Here is a 21766-nt window from a genome sequence, read left to right as displayed (position 1 = left end):
CTCTGGACACAGACAATGTGCTAAGTTCCGAACTGTTCTTTGAGCAGGTGCTACTCGAGGTACCGGTTCGCTCCCGCGTACGCAATAAAGCATGGTGATAAGGGGGCACGACTCATAGCACATAGTGCGAAGTAGGGCCCTAAATAATCACTTACGAAAGCCTGCCTCACTCCAGGCATTTCACAATCATCGGCCATCTGGGTCCAGGTTAAAGATGAAGTTCTTAAGATATAATTGTTCATAAGACAACATGGGGTAGCCAACCACGACGTAGAAAATATTAGCAAAGGTGGCCAATGGATATAAGCAATGCTTATAGGAACAAAAGCTGTTGAAACCGCATTTAGCGGTTGAAACCGCCCTTAATAGAGGATCACAAAAGTTGTGGTCTGATCTAAAGTCGAAATACACCAAGGATCTTCTGGAGCACTAAGACCAGATCGTCGTTAACACTTGATTGTATCATGATCCCAAGCTGTGGAAAAAAGATGATAGTCTCAAGGCATTGCGCCTTCAGACTAATCTTTATCGAACCAGGTCACTTACTAACAAACAAAGCGGCGATCTGGCGCCACGGCTCTGTTTAGATGCCACGAAAAACCGGAAACCTCATTCCACATCTTGCAGGAATGTGAATCTGTGCACCTCGCGCGTACAGAGCGACACAACTTCGTGGCTAAACAGATGGCCGGTCTAGTCCAGGAAAAGAGACCGAACGTTACGGTTCAAGAACAACCTCGGTTTTTGACTCGGGAGAGCACTAGGCTGAAACCTGACATAGCAATCGAGACTGAAGACGAAATGTTCGTGGTCGACTTAGCTGTCGTATGAGATGCCAATGAAAGGGTGCTCAAAGACAAAGCGCGTGTGAAGGCAGCAAAGTATGCTCCTCAACGGAGCTTCTTTGGTCCACCCAATAAGTTTTCCTCGCAGGGGTTGGTTTTCGGTGCAAGGTGGGGCTTGGCTCAGTGCCTGCTTTCTTCGTGGTAGATTAATTGGCCTTAATAGATTTAGAAAGCGACCGTAGGCTTCCCTTCGAGATTTCATTCGCGGTCCTTGCTGTTTCTACTTGTCTTTTCTGGTTTTATTTTCTTATTTTTTATTTTTTTCCTTGAATACAATTCTACGTGTTGCTCTATGATGTACTTAGTTAAGGCTTGCCACAGTAAAAAAATAATAAGTATTACAAACAGACTCTAGCTTTCCCCTAGGATGCTCATTGAGAAATGAGGTCTTGGGGAGGCCAGTACTGGACAGCAAGGGCCGACCTGAGGTGGGGTCTCCCCATCCGTGCTGGTCCTTTCCAAACGCCCAATACGTTAAATGTAACTATAGCCACTCGTACCACAAGTTTGTGGTAAAGTATGTTATTGGCCAACCACAACGTAGAAAATATTAGCAAAGGTGGCCAATGGATGATGAACAACACTTATACGAACAAAAGCTTTGCGAGTTTGGACCATGAAGGGTTGTGCTGCAAAAAAGAGGGGCCGCAACTAATCTTTCGGAGCACGCCAGTTGGTGTGAGTCACGAGGACTTTTAGCTTAGGTGATGGGAGGAAAACCAGCGCATTTAATAAGACTTGCTCGATGGCCATAGGGCGAATACTAAGCTGCATATTCCGACGGACTAAATTCGTACCTCGTGCGCCGAACTTCGGGTCCTGGACATGGCCTTCACGCAATCGGAAGACGTGCAGAATTGGTGCTCCTCGTGCAGTGCTTGGGCTCCCCAGAGGGCGTGACGCTTCCAGAGGAACAGCACCACGCACAGGGCGGCCGACACAAGGAGCACAGCGGCGATGCCACGACGTATTTTCCTGGTGCGGGAGAGTTCTGCGTCGGAAGACCCTGGGTACAATTCCCAATTGAATAGTTTGTTTTTGTTTTCGGACTTGTCGGTACGCTGCGGTTTAAGAGATGACTTCAGCCCAAGTGGACCGGATGTAACAGACAACAAATATACGACGTACTCTGCATCAGGAACCGCATTAACGCCGCCATTTTTTTTTTCTGAAGAGTTATTTGCCATTCGCCGGCCGCCTTCGCTAATAATATCTTCAGCATAAGGATTCGCCGGAATTTTCTCTTAGGAATAATTGCAGTGTGGAGAGCTTTTTCCTGTAACGAGCATAGGTGTACTTTGCACGTGCTGTTTATTATGAGTTGGCTACCGCTTTCTCGAAGTTATAGTTTATAAATATGGTGAGTTTTTACCGCTACGACTGCGCTTTAAGAAAGTATGGGTGCATTTAGGGTTACGCCTGAGACTTTCTCGAAAGCAGATTTGATGGGCGAAAAAAATAAGAAAGTTTATGAGGTTCGCTAATCTAATGCACCTCACCTCACGCAGATTCTTGACCGACTCTCCTAAGGGTTTGTGGTGAAGCGCATAAACAACACAAGAAGAGATAAACACACGGTATGAAGTGACACTGAGAATAGAAGAACGCTGAAAGAATGTTTACAGAATAAACAGATCACGAATGTCTACACTCAGCTGCCTAGGTGCCATGATTTGCTTGCTTACCTTCGGTTGTCTGGTGGTGGGCTGGACGGCTGCGACCTAAAGCTATTCCAATTTTTTTCCATTCCAATTCTGCAAGCAGCCCACATGCATTGGTCAAAAAAATTCGGATCACTCCCACTTCGCCCGTCGGTCACGTGACGTCACGGAAACCGCAACAACGCCCCATGTGATACGATGTGTGAACCCTGATTATCCATGATTAAAGCAAAAAACATATAATCATATCTGATCCGACATCTTCTTCCCCATTGGCCTTTGATATTAGTGAAACGCTATCGGACTCCGCTCGCTTCGCTTGTCTGTCAGGCGGCGTCACAAAACCACCAAAACTCACGCATGAAAGTGACGTGTACGTGTTATAAGCTTATTAGCATGCCGACCAAAGCTTAAATTGTTTCTGAACAGCTGGAGACTGCCCCCGTTCCAAAACAAATAGAAGGTGGCTTACCATGGATAGCTCTGGCACTGGCTACTTGGAGCTGCAGACACGTATACTCTGTGTGCCAACTATTCTTTGCTGAGGATCCGTTCTTACGGCAATTTTGAACCTTCCGTAGAACGCAGGCGCGATTTTCGGCCAGCCTCCAGAAGCTAAGTAAGGGGAAGCAGATCAATCACAAACACCAGCACCATGCTCTTTATCCGGTTATCTACATTCGCTGCGCCTGGCTTGGCCCCATCGAAATCTCCTCCATTTGAGCGTGCTCCTCGCCCAGCACCTCCTGTATTTGTTTTTCAATGTGAGCCAAATGCTGCCGATCCGACCGTTCACCTATCGCTCTTTCCTACTGTCTCCCGTCGGCTAATGTTCGTGCCTGCTTTACAGGTCCTGGGTGAGAGTGCCATCTGGGTGGCGCCTCGAGACGGAAGTCGAAGGAAGACTGACAGGGGCGTGATAACGTGACATACGCAGGGACGGAGCGTCTACCTCCTTTCCACCAGGACGGCAATGGCGCGCGCTCAGGCGCACGCATGACGCAGGCAGTCGTACCTAAAGCCCCTCAATAAAAAAAATCAGAGTGCCACCCGAAAGGCGAGCACCGATTGTGGACACGGTGGACCGGCACGCCAGGGAGACGGGCCCCCATTGTGCGCCGGAAAAGTCCGAGTTGCTCATCTTGAAGAACCCGAGGACACCCCTGGCGCAAAACATCACGGTGTATATAGACAACCACTCAGTACCGAAACCCACGGAGATCAAGATCTTAGGCATGTATATCCCGCAGGGGCGGCAGAACACCACCATCATGAAGAAGCTTACAACATCCACCTAGCAAATCCTCGGGATGATACATCGTATGAGAAATAAGCACCATGGCATGAAGGAAAGGGACACCATCCGCTTAGTGCAAGCTTTCATGGTCTCTCAGATAATGTACGGTACAGCATTCCTTAACCTCTCCAGGTCGGAAATTCAAAAGTTGAAGATACTGATCAGGAAAGCCTACAAGACGGCACTGGGGCCACCAAACTCCACGCCAATGGCAATGGCAAGCAAAAAGTGCATAATACCCTCAAAGAGATGTGGGAAGCACAATGCCTCTCATAACTCAATACGCTCGCACTCACAAAGCCAATAGGATAGTTTGTTTTTGTTTGAACAAAACCAGGTAGAGATCTGTTCGAAAGGATCCATATTATTCTGCCCTATATGATAGACCAAAGGGAAGAGGTTCCACGTGATGTGAGGAGACGCATCAACGTGTACCCTATTCCGCAGAGCATGCATCCCGCATATAACATCGAAAGGAGAAAAGCAAGAGGGGACGCCCTGCAGAAGAAATGGGACGAGCAACCTAACACCCTTTATGTTGACGCCGCAGGACCAAAGAATGGAGTGATGACAATTGTGGTCTCAACTCCTTCAGGATCGATGGTGAACTGCGCCTCGATGAAAACATCCAACCCCACTCACGCAGAGGAAGCAGCTATTGCATTAGCTATAGCATCTAATCCCAACGCCTCTGTGCTCACTGATTCCCAGAACGCCTGTCGCAACTTCAATAATTGAATAATTACAGGTCACGGCTGTCACTGCTGATTAAGCATCCACCGAGCCAAGCCTCAGTCATCTGGTTTCAGGGCCACCTGGAACTACCAGGAGGAAACGAAGCCGCTCACAGGCATGCCCGAGCTCTTCTATACCGGGCGTCTCCCCCTGATGACCTTGAAGGGTGCTGCGACCTGACTGCTCTAGTAGTGCATGCTGACAATCTCGCACCATACAGAACAGCCAGGAATAAGTACTCAATTAACACCATATAAATTCCTCAATAAGTTAGAAGCGAACACCCTTAGGAGAATACAAACCAATACATACCCAACGCCAGCTAAGCTGCACCAGTGGTACTCTACATTATACACACCGTAATGCCCACACTGTGGAGAGGTAGCTAACATCTACCACATGGTGTGGGCATGCCAATTTAATCCCATAGTTGACCCCATTCCAAATCCTTCAGAAGAGCAGAGGGAGGCTATTCTGCTCAGCGATGATCATGACTGTCAGCACTGGCTGGTGGGGAGGGCCAGCGCAGCAGCAATAACCAGTAGACTACGGGACTAGGCGGCCCACCTACGAGCTCTACGAATATTCTGCAAATAAACATGTTTTCAATCAATAAATCAGTGTAAACATTCACTCTTTAAAAATGTGCGCCCTTTGGGGCTTATCTTGTCCCACAATAATAATCGCCGCTTGTCTTGGCCACATTTCCATTCTTTAAGGCTGCGAGCCCGGTAATTTCAAGTAACGAATGGCTCGCGCGTTATCAGCGTGATACAGCATTCTGGACAGGAAAGTAGCGAGCGCCGAGTCTTCAAGAAGGAAAACGAAAGCAAGACAGATGACGATTATTGTTGTGGAACACATATACACCCCATAGTCAGCAACGGTTTCAAGAGTGTTTGCTTACTAAATAAATTAACGATGATAGAATATGTAAGCGTGACTCAACGAGGACGTAGAAAGAAACAGACACACTGAGACAGCGCTGCCTTTGTGTGTCTGCTTCTTTCTACATCCTTGTTTAGTCGCGCTTACACATTCTATGATGGATTTAAACGAACTAGCTCGCCAACGTGACATGAATAAATTAACAAGCACCATGTCACGTGCGCACAGGTAAACATGAACACATCTCGCTCGATGAGTGCGGGAACTCGCTGTCAAAATTCTGGAGTGAGGAATCGCGACAGCAGCAAGCGAAGCGACCTTCGTGCATCTCTCGCTTCAACGCGAACGAAACGTCGAAAGCACAGCGCATGCGAAGCTACCGGTACTACGCGCACTCTGCAAACATCGCAGATCGCTTTGAAGATGAGGCCCAGGTGACGCGCCCTTTGGCCACGTCTCTGATTGGTTTCAAGACACAAGCGCCGGCAACGCGTCCCTACCGCGTCCGCCAAAGGCGTCTTTTACGGCCTCCGCGACTCGCGTGACCAACGCCGTAGTGGACGCCGAAGTTGTCTCCACTCTGTACGGAGCAGCGCGTGAGGCACCCTAGCAGCCGCCAGAGAAGAACGCCCCTCCTCGCTCACCTGTTTCCCCGGCCTCGAGCCCGACACTAGAGGGCGCGCATCCTGACCGTGTTCCTTGCTCGCACAGGCGAGATTCAACCGCGTTCGCCGGCTCATCTTCACACGCTTTCACTCACACGGAACCTCACGGCGACGGCGACGGCAGAAATACGCCTAGAGTGTCTAAATAATTGCTATCGCAATAAATATAGAGAACATGATGCCTCGCCTCTTGTGAGCCAATTCGATTAGAAAAGATGCGCAATGTAGGCAACGCTATTCTCTTTCAAAACAAAAAATTGTGACCACGTATAAGCGAGGAGCGCGTTTGATTCGGCATTTCGTACAACGCTGCGGGTTACCGCCCGATGCTTGCATCGGTCTTTACGTATATTTGACGTCAGGAGATTGAAATCAAAGCACATTAAAATAATAAAAACTGCCTATCCACTTCTACGCATTGGCAAGTGGTGGGGAGAGGTATTGCACCGGTACTCGACAGAAGAAGGGGCTGACGTCAAAGCTCGAGGCAAATTTGCCAGGCTCGAGCATCCCGATTTAAGCGGCAGTCTTGCAGTGGTGATCTTGTAGGCTTCACACTCTGTCAAGATGATGCCTAGACCCGCCGCCACTCAGCCATTGTCCGCTCAAACTTTAATTTGAATTAAGGATTTTAGAACAGTGGTTAACCGCCACCACCGCCGCCATCCCCACCACTACTACAATTACTACTATTACTACTACTATAACTGCTGCTGCTTCTGCTGCTGCTACTGCAGCTGCTACTGCTGCTGTCTGTCCAACCGCGTCGGGAGTTGGTTCAGAGCGTGTGTATAGGTGACAGGAGCGCAGTAGGGAGGAAAACCGACGCGACAAAATCGTTTAGACCTTTGCACCACGTCGAATGTTGACAATACCCTCTGGAGCTCCCTGGGCGTCGCCACATTAGGCTCTTGACTACTGTGATTGCATTGCAGCATTGCAGCATAAGCATTGCAGAAATAGCAGCGCTTACCTTTCTGCTAATGTGCACGTCTAGAGGGAGGTTAGATATAATGTGTGGGATTCTCACACGTGCTCTTGGGACAAAGGAAAGACAACACAGTAGTGCAAACAATCACAAGGGCATTTATTGCCCCTTTCATAGATCAATGCCTGCTAGCCGAGGTTCTATCCACAAAACATACCGATGTGCGCGCGACAAATCTAGAAGTCCAACTCACCGCGACCGGATAAAGAGCGAATATGTTCGCCCCATGCTGGATCCCAATTCCTGGTCATTCGCGCGTGCGGTCACGCGAACGGTGGCGCGTTCGCACGAGGCCTCACGAGACGGCCTCGCAGAAGCATGGATCGGCGCACGCGCGGCACGTCCGCGCTGCTCCCCGTTCCGAAGCAAAGACGAGGAGCTTCCTCCCTTTTCGCACCCAAGTAACGTCGCCTCCAGCGGCGTTAGCAGCGCAACACTCACGCCATCTCTCGTACTCCTCCTCAACCAGACCGACTGCCGCTGGCATCACGCAAGCCACACGGCGAAGCCGGATAGCAGGAAAATGGAGCTATGAGGGTAAAACATATCAAGGGACGCGCGATAGTCGCGTCTCCCTACAAATGGTAGAAAGGAGGACGGAGAGGGGGCAGGGGAATGGGTAGAACCGTTGCAGTTACGAAAGGAGTGAATAATAGCTTTGTCATTCTCTGCTCACAATTCCCATACAAGGTTGGGAGGGTGAGGGGGTTTATAAGAAAAAGGTGACGTGAGAAGGCGAGGAAACGCTACTACTATTGTCGGCGACATCGAGAGCTGTCGCTGCCTGTCGGGCACTGGCTGAACCACAACAGTGTAGATGACACATAGCATCGTCTGCTAGCCGTTACATTTTTACATTTGCGCGCACGTTGCTCATATACCTTAAAGTCAGCTTGTGGTGCAGTTGCAGCACAAACTGTAAATGGTGGTATGTAATTTTTTATCGCGTAGAGACTTCTTTGCATTGTTATTTCATTTCATTTATTGATACTGTCAGTCCCAGAGGGACTATACCAGGAGTGAGAGAGGACAAATTTGAACATAATAGAAAGTAAAAAATGCAAAGATGGGCAGGTATTCAACTGAAAAGAAATGGACGTACGGACGTTGGAAAATACAATCTCTAGGATCAAAACAACACAGAACATCATAAGGCCTAAAAAACGCCACTTCACACAGGCAGTACAGTCTATACTGCTCAGTCTCAGTATCGAACACAATATTCTCAATATTATGAAAGGTATTCGGTCAATGTGCAACATGAAACAGCGAAGTCTGGGAGAGTGTTGCATACCTTGGAAGTGCGGGGGAAACTGAACTTAAACCAGTCACTTCTCCAAACCGGTAATGGAATAAATTTAGTGCGGCGACGTCTGTATGTTTCGTTAGTATTGATTTCGAAATACTTTGATTTGTCTATCCTAATGTAGTGTAGATAATAAGGTAAAGCAATTTCAATCTTTCATATCGTGTTCTTGCCTCAAGGCGTTCAATCTTTTCAGGCTTGAGGTAGTTAATTGCTGTCTAAGGGTCCCATACTATTTTTGCATACTCTATTACTGGCTTTACTATGTATGCGAGGCTCTTTACATCGGGAGTTGCACTGTGCATGATGAGTCTTAGGCACCAAAGTAATTTTGAAGCCTTGGAGACTACCGTACCTATATGGGTATACCGTCGTAAGTCTCATGTAAATGTTACTCTTAGAGATTTATATTGCTTCACTCGTTCAAGCGTAGGCCTATTAATTTGATAATTCTAATTAAGAATATTTGTCTTCCTAGTTATGGTCATGAACACCAGCTCTTTAGGTTTAACTCCATCTGCCATTCCTCACACTATTTCATTATTTTTGGAAGGGTATGATTTATTTCTCTCTGAGCTCGCATTGAATTTATTTTTATTGTAGATCACGCAATCATCAGCGAAGAGTCTTAATGTCACCAAAATTGTTTTTTCGTATATCATTAATAAAGATTAAAAATAAAAGCGGCCTGGAACACTACCTTGTGGTACCGCAGAGACGATGGGTAGAGTGCTAGATCGGTAATCCCCAAAATCTACATGTTGTTGACGAAAAGACAGGTACGAGCACAACCATTTTTTTTCTATATTTTGATTTTTGAAGACAGTATTGAATTTGTGTAAAGGTTTCCCTGTAGTCCTTGCGCTGTAACAAAATCAGTGACTGCACGTGTCGAGCGCGCGATGTATGACCGTCGGGCCCCTGCATTCGCCACAATAACTCGATCCTTATTGCTGCAATGAGATTCAAGCACTTCACAAGAACGCCTCGGGTCGCTCTTTAATGAGAATGGAGCTGTCGCTCAGGTACCCGAACGCAGCGCTTTAGCGAATTCGCTCCAGTGAGGTGCTGATCATCGGGCAGTGTTCGTGTTACCCCGAAACATGAACAAGTATGAGTTAGACCACTCGGTAACAAAACAATTGTAAATGATCATATAGTCGCAGGATACAATTGATCGCATGTGTAAAATTGCATAACTGTCGTGGTTACGTAACCATACTTCGCTGTTACTGAGGTGCCATTCGGTTCTCTGGATATCCAAGTGAGCAAAAATGATTTTGCATTGTAAGTGAATTTTCGCGCGTTCGTGCTTTCATTAGCCGACAGAAAGGTGAAATGGAAATAGAGCATTACAAAAGGATTACGTATAACATTGCAGCCGCTAAGCTTATTTAGGTCGTCGGAAAAGTAAGTTGCTAGCTGCTAAGATAATGTACTTTTCAGTGTGGTATTATTAGCTTAACGAAAGATAGCGATAACCTAAACAAAAGAACGCAAAATGGTTGGCTCATAAGATAATGCGAAATTATTCGCACCTTTCTCACGCACGTCATCATGTAAAAAAAAATAATTGTACTATATTGCTCCGTTTTTACTGTTGTGCTAAAACAAGCGAAAAGAAATACAAGAACGTGTGTGAAGCAACATGGCGGTCCGGTCACTGCGCTGTCACTCAGTGACCTTCAATCGCTTTCACCCGAATAATACATTTACTGCTCACCACTCTCCTAGTGAGATCAACTTCTTGGACACGACGGTCCACATAGAAAACGAAAAACTGAGAACGACACTTTACCGGAAGCTTATGGATAGCCAGCAATATTTAGACTACAACAGTCATCACCCGCGACATTGCAAGCAAGGAATTTTTGTCAGACAAGCGAAACGAATCAGAAGAAGCTGCAGCGAAGATCACGATTATATTCACCACCTAAATGACCTTAAAACACCGCTAGCAGAAAGGAGCTATCCCCAAGTTGCTCTCCATAGAGCTTATGATGCCGCGTCAAAATTGGAGAGACAGTCGGAACTGGCGAAGAAACAGCCCACTAGAATCTGACAGACCGCCGGCCTTTATAACAAAATATTCTAATGCCCTCCCAAACATAAACAACATCCTACGAAAATACCACCCAATATTATCAAGTAACGAGCATCTGAGAAAAGCGTTCCCGGATGTACCTAGGGTTACCTATCGCCGAAGCAGGAAAGACATGTTAGTGCACGCAAGGCAGCCAACAGCATTCCCCCGTAATAAAAGCATGTTATTGCCCCAGGTGCAAAACCTGCAGGCACCTTCAAAGTGACATTGAAATTAAAAGCACCGCAATTAGTTATACACATGAAGTCAAATCTATAGCTTCAATTGTGCAAATTCGGATGTGATTTATATGCTTGAATGTTCCTTCTGTAAGAAACAATATATCGGTGAAAAAGGACAATCAATGAACGTCAGACTAAACGGACATCGCACGGACACAGCTAAAGAGCTTCCCAAAGCCGTCGCCGAGCAGTTCAACCAACCAGGTCATAACTTTGATGAACATCAACTCTACATCTTACCGTCAAATTTCCGTTCTGAACGAGAAAGAAAATACAGAAAATCACACCTTGTGCAAAGTTCAAGACACTGCATCCAATCGGCATAAACGTCTCAAAGGGAGCTTTAGAATCTATTCGCTATGCTAGATTTCAATCTATAGGCAACACTTAGTTTGGTTTCTTGCCGTATTCTTTTCTTTTTCTTCTTCTTTTTCCTTTTGTTTCTGCCCTTTCCTTTTCTCTGTTGTTTTTTTTTTAGCCAGCATTTCAGAGGCCGTTGACACGTTGTTGACAGACGAGAGGTGGGGGGTTGGCCTTGGCCTTGTGCAAAGCATTCCTTTACTCTCAATTCGACACGCTAACACACCTCCTCTCGTTGCCGCACCCTCCCGCCTTACACCCTCTCCCCTTTAGATGAACCCCACTTATATATACTGTGGCGACGAAAGCATATGTCGCCTTGAAGAAGACTAGTCCACTTGTCGAAATGTTGCCTTCTGCTTTCACCTTGTTCTCATTTTGCTCATCATAGTGACCTACGTGATTTAACCTATGGTGTTTTTGACGAAGAATCAGAAACAATGTAAAAAGTTATGTACTTGGCCAAGGAACGACGTAGAGTTCCTCTAACTAGCTGATGTAACTTCACTGCACAGTAATACAGGCGTTTTATAACCGGTTCAAGAGTGGCATAAAGTTGAGTTTCACAACAGCAACGTCAAATGTGTAAGGTGAACACAAGCTGAACATGAACAAGAAGAACCGTGGATGTACAAGAACATCAATACCGTCTTGCGCTTTTAAAATGTATTGTAGGAATGTTAAGTGCGCTTCGTTTAAGAAAATGTGGCACTGGAGTGCAATATATCATGAGTTCAGTGCAGTCAGCGTATTTCATTACAAAAATTTGGCCCAAATCGCTCAGAGTAAAGCGCCACCATGGTCATTTCAAAGCGCGCCGCCGAACGCCAATCTACAGTAAGACTGGGACGGTGCTGCCACCTATATCCCGATCTAGGGGCCAATAGACACGACAGCGGTTGCGGGCAAAAGGGATAAGTTTTAAGTTCAACGCACGGTACGGTAAGTTCGTGTTCTTCTGAAAAATAAACAGCATGCAAATGTATCAAGTGAACAGCTTACGGAGGGCGTGCAGAAGCAGAGCCGCGTTAAAGCCCACCGTAGGGTCTAAATGGCGCTACGGAAGCGGTCACACGTCAAATCAACACTTCTGTGCCCACCGCGGTCGTTTTCCGTGCTCAAGGTGGCGGGTTTGATCCCGGCCAGGGCAACCGCATTTCGACGGCGGCGAACTAAAGGAAACGCTTTTGCTCTTGGATTTAGGAACGCGGTAAAGAAGACCCCGGCGTCCAAATTATTCCGGAGTCCGCTACTATGGCGTGCCTCATAATTCCATTGACGTTTTGGCACGTACAGCCGCGGAATTCAAATAAATTTTATTACTTTTGCCACGATGTGATTGGCCATGTGAGGCAATCGGAATATGCTCTCAGAGCTTACAAAGTATGGCTCACAACAACGCCTCAAGCAAACGCCTTCCATGTGCGTTCTGTATGCTGCGCCGACAAACAGCAGTGGTAAGCGCAAGTAACGGTTAACATCAACAAACCACTTTCTCGTTGGAATAAACACCGAAGAAATTAAACATTCATCGTCAATTACACAAACAGTACAGAAACGTTCACTGACATCGATTTCCACAGTAGGTGGGATCTGCATAATTTTTTTATTACTCACCATGTGGCGCGGTAGTGCCACTACCGTGGTCACCGCTCAACTCAGCGGGCAGAAAGGGACTGGGGGCCAAGTCGCCCAGCTTCCGGCGTTTCGCGGGCGAAAGAGGTGACGAACCCGGGACTCTCGTGCTCCGTTGGCGCTCAGAATGCGGGGATGTCAAGCGAGGGCTGGTCATGAGCGGTGACCTACTGGCCATTCCAGAAACTGGACTGCGGTGACGGCGAGGCTCTTGTGGTTTCTCGAACTGTTCGTCGAGTGCAAGGAGGGAGCCTTCCTTGCTTCTCGGCGACAGCAACATGGCCTGCGTCGCGGAATTTACGAGCCATAAATTAAAGAAATTAAGAAACCCCGCATAATTGTGAGGCCTCGCAAAATCGCATACACAATTCCAACCAAGCTGCCCATGATCCGAGTTAATGCAGAAAAACAATCGATTGATGAAAAATAATACAATTCTGCATCATGAAGATGAAATGAGCAGGACCGCTATTCTCAAAAATGTTATCGCGATAGTGTCGGTTAGCCAATTGTGATGTTCTGCATATTCTTAGCAAAGGCGGCCCACCGATGAGAAAACGCAGTTGAGAACAAAAACATTTGCTGGTTCGGCCCCAGGAGGTTAAGGTATAGATATTGCATTCGCTAAGCTGTTGTTCTGCATCACGCTAAACATCTTGTCGCCGTTGGCTCTACAGATGTCTATAGCTGTTCTAAGATTGCAGTTTCCTGTTCTCTTACGCCAAAGGCGCCTTTGGTTCTAACATATCATGTGCTTCCAAACAGTTAATGTGCAGCACATGATCTACACAGAATGCTAGCTTGTTTCTCTACAATTCACGATCAGATTTGTCAACATCTGTGCGTGCACTGTAGAGGAAGATGTGCATCGTGTGCAGATGGGATCACTTGCCTGGAGAAATTATGGAAGCTGTAGGTCTAAAAACACTGGGAGAATCCTGTGTTAGCAAAGTAGTAGGGTAAGCTAGGTTAGTAGGGTACGCTAACTTCTAATTAAAAAGTTTATTGGGAAAATGCAGTTTTATAAAGGTTACGAGAAACTAGTACAGAAAGAAAGCTTGATAAATACCAGTGCTTCAGAAACCAAACAAAATCAAAAACGGGAAAGAGAGAAAATGCAAAACAAATTTACAAGTCCAAGAGAAGAAACACTCCGATCACAAACTGCACCTACGACTACTCTCCAGAAAGTCAGTTTTTTTTTTATTTCCAATGGCATGGAAGTGGAAGAATATGCTTGCATGAGAAAGCTGTCAGTCTGCCTATTAAAAAAATGACACGTGTTTCTCGAAAGATGCTGTCGTGCACGATGGACGATTGTAATGATGGTCTTTTTTTTTTTCTGCACTTCGATTTTTTATCTCTTTCCTTTCTGTAACGTGTTGACCTGGCCCTCTTGCTGTATTTTTTCTTCGTAAACTTAATAAATGGCCTTATTTTTCCATTAAACGTTAGTTAGAAGCTAGTCCTCATCCCTGTCTAGCGTCATCCTGTTGACACTGCTTCATGCTATGCGCCCTTGGAGCATTTGTATACGTGTGTGTATGTGAGGTGGAGGGGGGCATGCGTGTGTGCATGCGCGCGCGAGCGCGCGCGCCTGTGTGTGTGTATTTGGATGTGTAATGGAGTCCTCGTTCGGAGGTATCGTTCCTCTTTTGTGCAGCCTCATCAGTGTATTAGCTATACCGCAACAGAAAGACAATGAATTAGAACAAATGAACACGCAGGATGCTTCGTTCTTGTTAGTTACATATTGTTGCGCAGTAGTTAATAATGAATACACACCAACTCGTCCAGGTTTCAGGTCTTATGTCGGGCTCGTGAGCCCGTTTGTGAGCTGGAATACGTGCATGGCTATGCATCCTGTAATTTAATATCTTGGCCACGTGCGTGCAAGTCGCGTGTCTGTCTCCAGATTTTTCAGACAATATAGTGTGATGTGGAGGCCCTGAGAGTTTCTGCAGGATGTTGTACGTGACAAATATGCACTGCAAGTGCTTTTTCGATTGCTTTCAGTTCAGTTTCTCCGGGTGTAGGATGTCCTGGAATGGTCCCCACTCGTATTTAATTTTATTTAGTGTCACATTACTGTTACTGTTATTGCCACGTCAGTATACTACACATGGCTGACGTTTGTTTGTGCCTTCATGATTCGCAACCTCCTCTGTATGTTTGGCAGTTGCATATTGTCTCCTAGTCTAATCGTTTAGCGCCATATTGCACGGAATGGGCGTGTTGTGTTTCAAGTTCAGGTGCTCCTGAGGCTGTCTCCGAAGGCAGGGGCTGTCGTGCTTGCGGCTCATAAGCTAGCTGACATAGTATCTTGCGACCTGGTCCCAGCTCCTTAGACGAAGACTTTGTGCCGCAGGCTACACCTCTGCTCTGCTTAGGTGCTTGTTCGTTTGCTCTTTTTCGTAGAGGTCTTCAAGACTGGTGACGCTGTAAGGACTTGTCAGTACGCGACGCCTATTTTCGATGAGTTGTCTTTTTTGCCTAGTGCTCGTAACTCATACCGTACAATGCCTTGGACTCAAGTAAAGCACATGCGATTTTCCATAATATCCGTTCTTCTTCCTTCCACGATGTTAACATTTTTCTGTTCAACATATGTAGAATTTGTGTCCAGGCGGGGCATAATTGTTTCAGCCATGTGTTGGCTCTGCCCTCTTGGTCTTACAATAGCTTAGAATTCGGAGATGTTGACTTGCGGGTATATTTGTCAGGCTATGCGAAGCACAACGTGCAATCTGGGGTAGTTCTTGATTCTAGTCTCATTTCCGACGTCGATGCAAGCTGACTTGTGAGAAAGCTAGAGACCAGACAGGCTCAGAAAGCACTGCTTTGGGGTCGAGGGCTTGTTGCATCGTTTTTGATTTCTGTGTAAGATAGCTTTTCCATAGACTGAAGTACTCTGTAGACTGATTGTAGTACTTCTTCCAGAATGCATGTATTGTTTGTGTGGGTGGGCCAAATAAACCTCTAACTCTCACCTGGAATATTCTGTCTTTCACAAAGTTACCGTTGAACTTAAGTGTTCTACCCCAAATTTTCTCGGTCATCCTTCCTCCTATATAGTAGCGTGAGCCACTGTATTAAAGCCTTGTAGGAGCTTATGCGAGGAAGACCCAGCTCTGGCAGCGTTGGGTTTTGAACCGTTCTTTTTATTTTTATATCGCGCTGCACGCTCTGCGCGGTCGGGAGCTAACTACTTCCTCTTTGACGGGTGCTGCACGAGGAACGAGTTGTGGTCAGTGGTTCGGCCCCGGGGCAAGGGGCGTCTACAGTCTCTTCACTCTCTACATTCTTTCATAAGCGGTATTACACAATGCCCTGTAATAAAGTTTCCGCTGGCAACTCCCCCCCCCCCACCCCCAGTATCTGCCAGAAGGAACATTTCTTGATAAAGATTTTCTTGCAGCTCTACGCGTTATGTAATGTGAGCATTCGTGTCCTTTGGCATTTATACGTCCGTAGAACCAGCTACCTGATACAGTACTTACTACCTGATCATGCTTATTTGTGATGTGCTGTTGAACAGTACATATTGATGCAATGCATGTTTTCCACATTCAATGTATCGGAAAGATTCTTGTTTTACAGTTCTGCCTTTTGCTTTCGGTTGGTGTTAGTATTGCTTCTTAGATATTGCATACGCATGGCCCCCCTTATGCAAAAGCCTTTGGAAGTTTCAACGCGCAATAAACGATGATAAACTAAATCTAAGTGCAAGAGCTCTTGTTTTTTACCTGTAATTCGCAACTAAATGCGACTGTCACGGCTAGGAATTCAAACCCTCACGTGTTGTGAGCGCAGAATGCCATAGCCGCATGGGCATGGGAATTCATTGAAGAACAATATCGTTGTCGACAGATCTGCGTTTTTTTCTTTTTGCCTGTATGCAGGCAAAAATTGCAATAAATGTGTGTGTCATTGTCAAAAAGCGGTTTGTGGCCCTTCATTTTATAAATTTAATATTGTGTAAAATTAAAATGCGGAAATTTCTTTTAATATACCAGTGTGAAATGTTCTTGCAAGTAGCGTGGTAGTCCAATACTTATAAAGGTCGCAATAACAGATGATATCTCTATATGAGTTCGCACACTAATAAATGTAATGTTACACTTATTGGTCACTGATATTACAAAATTTATTAGGCATGGATATTTCTGCACTCTCGATTAGCTTTAGACGGGCAAGAACGGTTTACACTTAAGGGATGCATTTATTCAGGCAAAGGAAAACAACTGTCCGACTTCACTGCACAGTTTTAATTTGCTTTTGGTTCACCTACATAAGAACAGGCTGTTTGCCTGCTTTTAGCATTGTTGTACGAGTTTTACATGACTTTGCGGGGGTCCGTTGTCACTGTGCCACTATAGCAAGTCAATAATGTTATGCAACTTTTAATTACCGTTTTAAGCAATGGTTAATACAGGTGCCGTAAAGGATACAAAGTCCGTAATGCGTTCAAGGTTTACTGGTTTCTGTGCAGAAAAAAAAGTTCTCCATCGTAGAAGGGATACAACTTAACGTCCATGAAACATTCGCAAACAAATTGACGACGCTGTTTATTCAAGCCACGGAGTGAAGTACGTTATCGTAGAAAATTCGTTATGATAGGCTGCACATTTGGCGTGTCAAATTTAATAAGTGAGTTAGGTAAGACAACCTTTAAAGATGCATCGGGAAAGTTACGGGTGAAAAAACCGACAGGGAAAATTTGAAGGACGCTTAAGCTTCGCCTTTAACGGTGGAACATGATAACATTCAAAAATCCCTGCTTGCTTGTCACGCTTCCCGGCAACTGCAGCTTAGGTAACCGTAATGGTTACAGGTGTTTTTTACGTATATTTTTTCAGGTGCTGCTTATCGTTTGTGCATGATCCTTTTTCCCCATTTTTTGGATATAGAATTTTGTCGACATGTAAAGATGGAAATCTGTATAAACACAGTTGTTCTGGTGTAGATAGGTCCGTGCATATATATATATATATATATATATATATATATATATATATATATATGTGTGTGTGTGTGTGTGTGTGTGTGTGTGTGTGTTCTGATTTGAATATGGAAGTATGTATGATATGGATACGTTTTTTACATGCGTAACACATCCTCTTTGTGCATATGCTGCAACTTTTTGTCAAAGAAAGGCAACAGGAAACTCGCCAAGCTGCGATTGTGCAGCTTTCTGTTCTTGCCCTTGCATTTTCTTTTGCTGTAAAAAGGATTATGCGAAATAAAGTTGAATTGACTTTAATTAAAAAGCTGGCGGCTAGCGCTATGCACGAAGGCGAGGGGGCGAGCTTTCTGGTACAAATGCAGCCCCTCGCATGGGTTGCGGATGCGCGAAGGCGAGCGCCATCTAGATTGCGTTGTTGCAACGAACCGAGCGCAGCGTGCCGCTGTATGAATGGTAGAAACGCCGGAAAGGGGGTTTATGTTTGAGTTTCCGTGCAACAGAATTATGTTTATTTTGTGCATTCGAATCACAATCCGACACTATCACGTCAATAGGTTGTACTTTACCATTTTTCTCACGCATCTTACCTTGAAGGATTCAATTAGTTCAGTAACGCCTCTGCGCCACATGGAGGACCTGCATGGTTTGGGTTCGGAATGATTTTTCGCTAAACGGCTTTCGACGCAAGGAGCTGACATCACATCTTATGCGGCACGGAGCCCTTAACTCTATCTCGTAAAAAATATGCAATTGTCGCGCGTTTAGCGCAAGGTTGAAACTTCGAGTAGTTTGCTGTCTGGTCATTCGCCCTTGCCGAGGTTGCGATTATTTAAGCTGCTAGGTACGCGCCATTTTTGAGTGCTGTTCAAACATAGAAAACTTTGACGACTCCAAAAGGCCATGTCGTCTCGTGGGTATTGACAAGTCGCAAATGTGGGTCTAGACGTAAAAATGCACCTCATTTGCTACGTAGCGTGCCAGAAAACGCATAGAAATAGCATGTAATCTGCGGTAGGAGGTTTTATTGAGATAGCATTTATATAGACACTCCAGCGCATTTTTGCCGCCGCCGTCACCGCGATGTTCCGTATGAAGTCCAAGGACGATAACACTTCCGCCGCGCGTAGTATGCGCTGTGTGCGAGTGAAAGAACGCGAGGGAATCCAGCGATCCGGCTCAATCTGGCGCGCGCGAAGGAAGAAAGCGGAGAGCAAACGGGCCTTTTTCCGTCGCGCGAGAAGCCGTGGGGGACCGGAAGGTAGAGAGGTGGGGTGTGGTTGTGCCGACAACTCCTAGACTCCTCCTGGTTCTCTAGATGGCGTTTGTGCTCGGGCACCAGCTACACATTTTCCGACCGGGCGCAAGAGGAACTGACGATCGCAGCTCAATCTTCCTCGCCCTGTATGGAGGAAAGCAGGGAGCGCAGGGAGGCAACGCGAGGGCGACTGCAGGCGGCTTCGGCTTTGCCGACAAGTGCTTACTTTGCACGGCCGTGCGCGGTCGCGCGCGCCGTATCTTGTGAACCATCCGCAGGCGGCTCATACCTTTGTGGGCCATGTGTTCTCGCCGCTCTCGCATTGAAGCGATAGACAGCACGAAGGTCACTTCGCTCGCAGCTGCTACCGTGCTTGCTCACACCAGCGTGTGGTCAGCGAGTGTCCGCGCTCATCGAGTGTGATGTGTTTAGGTTTGCTTGTGTGCGCTGACACCACGCCAGTAAGGGAATGTTTCCAAGTTTATGCGGCCGAGAAAACTGATATCCTTACTACGTATAGCTGGCTAATAATTTGCTATCGCAGTCGATGCTTCGCATTTCTGGAGAAACTGCTACTTTTTTTTTTCTCCTTTCGCGTATGTACGGAATTCGGCAATCCACGTCTCCGCGCATTGCACTAGTTGAGGGAGACGCCATTTTCCAAAACAAACTGTGCAATAGCTCTCTGCGGAATCTTGGCGGAAAATCGCAAAGATCGCTGTGACGTTGTGACCAACCGGTTAAGTGTAGCCAAGAAGGGGGCGAGGAGGGGAGTAGGCACTGCAACTAAAATTTTCGTCACATGCGACAAAAAATGCAGTTGCGGTACAATTAAAATTGCATCACATGAAACAAGCTTTACACAGAAGGGAGCGCTTGACCGGTATGCGCTATACGTTGTCATCTTGTGCAAACAAAAGTCTGATCTTCCAAATCAATAGCAGCTTTGTTCTACAAAATTTAATTGCGTTTATATAGGCAGTGCAACCATGTGATAGCAAATGGAATTACTTGCACAGACAAGGTTCTGAACAAAACTTTGTTCCGGCCAGGAACAACATAATTAACTGCAGGGAGGTTAAGCAAGATAGCACCTCTTTCGCTTATTCGCTACCCATGGGGAAGGGGTACAAGAAGAATAGAGAGTCAGTAAGCGTGCACAGAGCCGTAGGGGAACATTTTCTTCAAATTCGTAGGCGCCCGTACAACCCAGTCAACTTCATAAAGCCCAACAGCGCTTCTGTGGCCTCGCGCATGCGAACGCACTTCGTCCAAGGTCTCGGGATCTTTTCTTGCAGAGTGGTCTGTAGCCCAAGCGGTTGAAGTGAGCCGATCCATCAGATTCGTAAGATCTTTTTAAGTCTATCATAACGCTGTGTTAACGAAATACGATTGGAAGCGGTCTTTTTTCCGCCTATACGCTCCGTTTGTGCACAAAAACCTAAAGTTAGCGCCATCAGTAGAGATTTGGGTTGAAGCCAGTGAGAAACTGACGCTTTACCGACGTTATAAAAGTGTCAAGGCCTGAAGTCCCGCTTTGAATGCTATGGAGAAGGGAAATACACCTCCCGATTACCGTCTCTATGGCGCCCTGCTAATGATATATTGAATGAACGTTACCGGTTGTCGCTTGCGATGGCGTCTCTGGGTCTTGGGCCTGCCAACTCGGCGCCTTTCGGGTGACAGTTCTTTATTCCCGTGGGACGGGGACCTTTGAGGATGCCCCGTGGCTTCTGCTGCCCGGTTTTTCTTCGGCATGACGTCAGGCGAGACGGCACTGTGTTGTCGATGTCTTCCGCCGTATTGGAACGGACTTCTTCTTCTTCTTCTTCGACTTCTATGTTGCACTCTCGTTTGGATGTTCTGTGCTCGGATACTCCCGCAAGGATATATGCATCGCCACGGATAAACTGTAATGGGTGTCACATCAATTAAATTGTTAATCTAATTTTACTTCTTCTTATCCTCTCTGTAGACATGTATTTGAATTGTTGTTTATTCGAGTTGACTCATTAAGTAACACATTTCTGGAATTGACTTATATTGAATTAATTTATTATTATTATTATTATTATTATTATTATTATTATTATTATTATTATTATTATTATTATTATTATTATTATTATTATTATTATTATTATTATTATTATTATTATTATTATTATTACAAACCTGTAAATTCAAACCTGTTATGTATTTTCAAAACCTACGTACTCGGGTTAATGCTCCATTAGTAAGTAAATACCGCAGCCTTTAGCCTCATCATCAGTGTAGAGGTCGCCACCGTTCAGCCCCGTTTGTTAGGCTGCCACCAGAGTGTGGCGCCCCCTGTGTGTGTGTGTCTCTATATATGTTCGGGCCCAATAAAGGGGGGAGCATTCGCTTTGTGTCCAAGCAAGCGGCTGTACGTTTCGGTGCGTCCCTGCGTGCTCGTGCCCCGCGCGGCACCAACCACGCGACATGGTGTCAGAAGTGGCCGGATAACGCACCAAGATGTCCCTCGAGACCGGCGAGCCGCCGAAACTGTACGGCGTCAACTTCCAGCCGCCGGCACCGTTCGACTTCGCGAACGCGCCAACGTGGGCGACATGGCTCAGCCGCTACGAAGACTATGCAGCGGTTTCAGGACTGACGCACGCGTCGCAAGACATGCAGGTACGCTCGCTACTGTACTGCATGGGCCCGGAGGCCCGCCCGCTTCTCGAGACTTTCTCGCTCGGCGCCCAGTCGCACGCTTCGTACCAAGTCGTTGCCACCCGCTTCACTGAGCACTTCGTGCACCCGGCAAACGAGCTTTACGAATCGTCACGGTTCCACAGACGCGTTCAGCTGCCCGA

General features: G+C 46.3%; 1 protein-coding gene across 1 annotated transcript in view; it reads right to left on the bottom strand.

Moving 5' to 3' along the window:
• The window catches only part of LOC142586187 (uncharacterized), a 26086-nt gene extending 5372 nt beyond the window's left edge, over positions 1-20714 (bottom strand). Inside the window, exons 1-3 of the mRNA XM_075697441.1 lie at positions 20547-20714; positions 12688-12988; positions 1643-1851 (exon numbers count right to left, since the gene is read on the bottom strand). Coding sequence (XP_075553556.1) covers positions 1643-1851; positions 12688-12988; positions 20547-20684 — 648 coding nt within the window. The 5' untranslated portion in view covers positions 20685-20714. The remainder of the gene's footprint in view (positions 1-1642; positions 1852-12687; positions 12989-20546) is intronic.
• Positions 20715-21766: the final 1052 nt, after the last annotated feature.

This window comes from Dermacentor variabilis, chromosome 6 (genome assembly GCF_050947875.1).
Source record: "Dermacentor variabilis isolate Ectoservices chromosome 6, ASM5094787v1, whole genome shotgun sequence".
NCBI lineage: Eukaryota > Metazoa > Arthropoda > Arachnida > Ixodida > Ixodidae > Dermacentor > Dermacentor variabilis.
The sequence above is the reverse complement of the archived record's forward strand: the minus strand, read 5'-3'. Positions and strand labels throughout refer to the sequence as shown.